Source organism: Limulus polyphemus, unplaced genomic scaffold, assembly GCF_000517525.1.
Source record: "Limulus polyphemus unplaced genomic scaffold, Limulus_polyphemus-2.1.2 Scaffold5053, whole genome shotgun sequence".
NCBI lineage: Eukaryota > Metazoa > Arthropoda > Merostomata > Xiphosura > Limulidae > Limulus > Limulus polyphemus.
Window position 1 is genome coordinate 72,939 of NW_013670663.1, and position 5,261 is coordinate 78,199.

The window sequence follows — 5,261 nt, forward strand, 5'->3', positions numbered from 1 at the left end:
TACCCCCATGTGGATGTTGGTTCCTGGCCAGTTGAACTTTGGATTGTAGTTGACCTACCAATGGTATGCTCCTTGTCCTACCCCCACATGGATATTGGTTCCTGGTTAGTTGAGCTTTGGATTGTAGTTGACCTACCAATGGTATGCTCCTTGTCCTACCCCCACGTGGATGTCGGTTCCTGGCCAGTTGAGCTTTGGATGCAGTTGACTTGCCATGTACAGTCCATTGTGCCCTAGCCACTTTACACCTTGGGATACATCCCTTATTTTACCCTCACTCTGTTCATCAGGGAGATTGAAATTATAATATATTGTGGTTAGGATCACTGTCCAAGTGTTTTCTCTCCCATCAGGGTGTGTTTCTCACAATTTTCTGCCTGGATCTGTCACACCTTTTCCACATGTGGGCAAAGAGTATACCTGGTACAGAAGTGGTGCAGTATCTCACATATAACCTTCTTATTAGAGGGTTCCCTTGTTTGGGCATCCTTCAAATGTATTCAAAAGATGCTTCTAATTTCTCCCTCACACTGTTCCCTCCACTTATTCATTGTGGAATTCTAACCATGTATGTGAACGGAAGTAAGGTACCTTGTCAGACGTTATAATTTTCCTACACTGAAAATATATTTCTGACAGGTACTTACTTCCACTCACACTTCCCATCCTTCCTTCCCACTGTCAACTGGTGCTTACATTTCTGCTTAAACTGGAAGTGATAGCTAGGTAGAATAGGATAGAGGGAGTCACATGAGTCATGTAGGTGTGTGGCACTACCATTAGTGGAGGTTTTTCACATAATAATTTTCATGTGTGAATCAGTTAAACCATGGGAATTGAGGGGTGTGTAGGAGTGAAGGCTTGTGGCATGTGAACATTTTTTTTTGAAAATAGAGGGCAGCACCAAACGAGAGTAGCTATGTATGTGAATTTTCAGTGTAAGAAAATTATAACTTTCACATATATAATACATGTAATTATAAATCTAAGTAATTAAAGTTAGGAAAGAGATTGAAACTTGTATTAATTAACTATTGGTTTTAACTACAGTTACTGTTTACATGTATGTAATGTCATCTTGTGGTTTTAAATAATTATTTTCTTCACCAAGATTATATTCTTGTAATACATTTATTACTTTTACCTTTACATTTTCGATAATGTGACTGCATGTCAGAAGATAAACAAAAAACACATTTTGTTATTTTCAAATACATTAACAGTTTTGTTCCATTAAGACTGGGCTTGTGTTCTGTAGGTGTCTGTCTGTTGATAAAGCCGTAAGGTGAAACATTGAGGAAATTAAAAAATTTCATTTGGTACTGGCTGTTTCCCTTCACAAAACATGTTTACACTCCGGTGTGCACTATGATGATATATTACATATATTATATATTAGAAGTATTATATTACATATTTTGATGACTTAAACTTCCAATGTGTTTAGCTAGCTGGAAGCTGCCATTAACAGTGTGTTTAGCTAGATAGGTATGGAGGAGTATATGGTTAATGTATACTAGTGACACTCACTTCAATTTTCTTTACAGGTGAACTGTACCAAGAAGCAGCAGAGGCTGCCATGGCAGCCATGAAGGGTCGACTTGCCAACAAATTCTACATGTTGTCTGAAGAAGTGTGGGGTGAAATTGAGGAATAGTTGGTTAATGAAAAGAGGCTGCTCTAGCGAACAACTTTTAGGGTTGGCTGAAGAATACTTGACATAGTAGAGCTGAAGAACAGGTGCTGTTTTGTCAGTATATGTTTATTTTGTCCTTAGCTTTTTTCATATTGTTTATAACTTGATCCTGGTTCTTTTAACAAAAGTTTTTTTTTCATCTGGGGAGAAGGAAGCAAGGACCTCAATTTTTCATTTTTGGATTGAAAGTGATTGAGTAATTAGAAAGATGAAACAAAGTTCAAGTTGGACTTAAGAACAGAAGGCACATAAAGAAACACACATGTTGTAGTAAATGTGTTATAAAAATCACTGAATGATAACAGAAAGCTTTCTTTACCACTGGAATAGTCTGCTTCAATGAAGATAAAGGAAGTATGCAGAAGGTAACATTTGCAGTAAGATGATATTTTTGGAGAGTTACTAAGATGTCTTGAAATGGTTTTATAATTAAGACCGTAATGGAAAACCATCTGTGATGATTTTGTGAAATTTAGTTAGGCTTCACACATGAACAACATGGGAATATTTGAGCAAGAATTGTTCTTATCAAGCTGTTTTATGAAAGTGGAACAATGAGCTTATTACCATGTGTGATACTTGAAGGTAATAAGAAACACCTACCCTGTTACTGAGTAACTCTCTTCTTGTGAAGTTGATATCAGAATAACTTTTAAATTTGTTTGTGTAGAATACATAGCTAACCAGTAGTAAATAAAGTTTAACACCAATAAAAGTGTCATTAAGTATTCTACAATTCAAATGAAAGAAAGTGTGAGGATAAAAATATGTAAGCTTATATTCATTTTTAGAATTTTAACAAAGCATGCTGGTATGTTTTTTCGAAATAAATATTTTCACCTTGTTATAGATGAAATATTAAATGCCCTTTTATTATAAATACGGTAACAAAACCAAGATCATTCTATTTTGAAAATAGTAATATTTTTATTGATCAGCTGATAAATGTTTTAACATCAGAACTTTTTAGGATTTTCATAGTTTTACTGGTTTTGATTGTCAAGATTAAAGGGTTAATGTAATTTAAAGTATACTTTTTTCCAACGAATTCTGTGCTCAACTTCTATTTTGAATTATATAGTATGCTGTGAATTGTGTTGTGCATAAAATTTCTGTAGAAAATATAGAAAGTTTGTTGTAAGCTCGACATTAAGATGTATTTTAAGACCTCAAACTGCTGATGGAGAAGGTAAGGTTTTTCTTTGCTACTGTTTGTTAGATTTTACTTCTGTTATTTGTTAGATGTTTTAGTGTTTAAATTCAATATTTGATGTAAGAATTAAACATAGCACCTGTGCCAAGTTTTACACATGCATGAGACTTCTTTAAAAAATAATTTAAAATATAATATGCCATTTTTTAATTTGTAAATTAAATTAGTTAAATCCAGGACAGAAAGCCAAAGATTATAATATTTTTTTTGTTATACGGAGGAGTTTTTGTATGTATATATTCACTTTATGAGTAGACAGATATATTAGACTTTGTTGAGTTCTCTGTATTTATGTAGTGTACAATTTTATTTAATGTGATATGGTTCCAGTCACATAGAGTTAGGTTTTACTTGTACATTTTTGTTAAATGATGTGGACAAGTTGGACACTGTATTGTTTTCCTGATTATTTTTTTGTAGTGTTGTATGTAACAAGTAGATGTTTTGAAATTTTAAGGCAGAAATACAATCTGATGATTTAAAGCTGTAAGTTCCTGTATAGGTTTAAGGTTGTCTTTTGTTTTTATTATACAGTTGTACTTAATAGTATTAACCTGTTGCACTCTCCTTATTGTGTGTTTTTTTTGACTTGGAAAACCTTTCCTTTTGACTTTAGAGATCTTTGTGTAACAAAAGCTACTTTTATTCTTTCCTTTTGAAAAAATAAAAGTAGCTTTATTACACAAGGTCCTCTAAAGTCAAAAGGAAAGAATAAAAGTAGCTTTTGTAACACAAGGTCCTCTAAAGTCTTTTGACTTTAGAGGACCTTGTGTAACAAAAGCTACTTTTATTCTTTCGACTTTAGAGGACCTTGTATAACAAAAGCTACTTTTACTTATTTTTTGTGACTTTAGAGGACCTTGTGTAACAAAAGCTACTTTTATTCTTTCCTTTCAACTTTAGGGGACCTTGTGTTACAAAAACTACTTCTATTCTTTCCTTTTGACTTGTATACATTTTTGGAAAAAAAATCTGAATGAACTTTATGTAATTAGATATTACATGTGTCTTAATTTTGGAGAATCTTGTGTAATTAAAGTTACTTGATTGTTTCTGTGGAATAATGTTTTTTCAGACAAAAGAGTGAACAGTTTAAACACATTCAGCATATGTATCAAGTTATTTTATTATTTACTAACAGTTGCCATCATTTCTGACCTATATGCTGATGTGGTAAAGTAAATACTACATTAATATAATTTTCTTAGGTATTAGTATTTATAATTCAGGTTTTAGGATTAATTATAAGCTTTCGTGTTTGTATTCTGTCAGGCTTTAAGATTAATTATAAGCTGTAGTGTTTGTATTCTGTCAGGCTTTAAGATTAATTATAAGCTGTAGTGTTTGTATTCTGTTAGGTTTTATGATTAATCATAAGCTGTCGTGTTTGTATTCTGTCAGGCTTTAAGATTAATCATAAGCTGTAGTGTTTGTGTTCTGTCAGGTTTTAGGATTAATTATAAGCTGTAGTGTTTGTATTCTGTCAGGCTTTAAAATTAATTATAAGCTGTCATGTTTGTATTCTGTCAGGCTTTAAGATTAATCATAAGCTGTAGTGTTTGTACTCTCTCAGGTTTTAGGATTAATCATAAGCTGAGAAATGAACTTGTGGATTTGTTTGTTTTATATAAAACTTTACTCATATCAAATAACACAATTTATTGCAATTAAATATGTACAACTTTAACAAATTTAACTTATTCCCACTAAACTTTTACATTAGTAGCAACTATATAATGGCAAAAGTTAATCCTAAAACCTGACAGAATACAAACACTACAGCTTATAATTAATCCTAAAGCCTGTCCTAATACAAACACTACAGCTTATAATTAATTTTAAAGCCTGACAGAACACAAACACTACCGTATGAGACCATCCACACCCAGATTACCTGTCAATCAAACCCAGGTCTTCACGTTCATGTTTACTTAAAGCTAATCGCTAATTTACAGAGGAGAACAAACTGCCAAAAAGACAGTATTTTTCAAAGTATTTCACAGAGAATACTTGTGTTATTTATTTGATTTCATAATTCAGCTGTATTATTGGTTATTGGTACCTCAGTCCAGCTGAAAATTCTAAACATTGTTGGATGTTGGTACCTCCATCCAGCTGGAAAATGTAAACATTGTTGGATGATGGTACCTCCATCCAGCTAGAAAATATAAACATTGTTGGATGATAGTACCTCCATCCAGCTGGAAGGTGTAAACATTGTTGGATGTTGGTACCTCCTTCCAGCTGGAAAATGTAAACATTGTTGGATGATGGTACCTCCATCCAGCTAGAAGGTGTAAACATTGTTGGATGTTGGTACCTCCATCCAGCTAGAAAATGTAAACATTGTTG

The 5,261-nt window shown here is 32.8% G+C and overlaps 1 protein-coding gene and 1 long non-coding RNA gene across 4 annotated transcripts in view; one reads left to right on the forward strand and one right to left on the reverse strand.

Annotated features, from left to right (window-relative positions):
- The window catches only part of LOC106472058 (eukaryotic elongation factor 2 kinase-like), a 62,553-nt gene extending 58,895 nt beyond the window's left edge, over positions 1-3,658 (forward strand). For all 3 annotated transcript variants that reach the window (XM_013932687.2, XM_022400669.1, XM_022400668.1), the window contains one exon: positions 1,548-3,658. In XM_013932687.2, the coding sequence (XP_013788141.1) occupies positions 1,548-1,657 (110 nt within the window). In that variant the 3' untranslated portion in view covers positions 1,658-3,658. The remainder of the gene's footprint in view (positions 1-1,547) is intronic.
- Positions 1-4,879, reverse strand: part of LOC111089033 — a 15,865-nt gene extending 10,986 nt beyond the window's left edge. The window contains exon 1 of the long non-coding RNA XR_002613397.1: positions 4,767-4,879. This is a non-coding gene — a long non-coding RNA (uncharacterized LOC111089033). The remainder of the gene's footprint in view (positions 1-4,766) is intronic.
- Between the last annotated feature and the right edge of the window lie 382 nt (positions 4,880-5,261).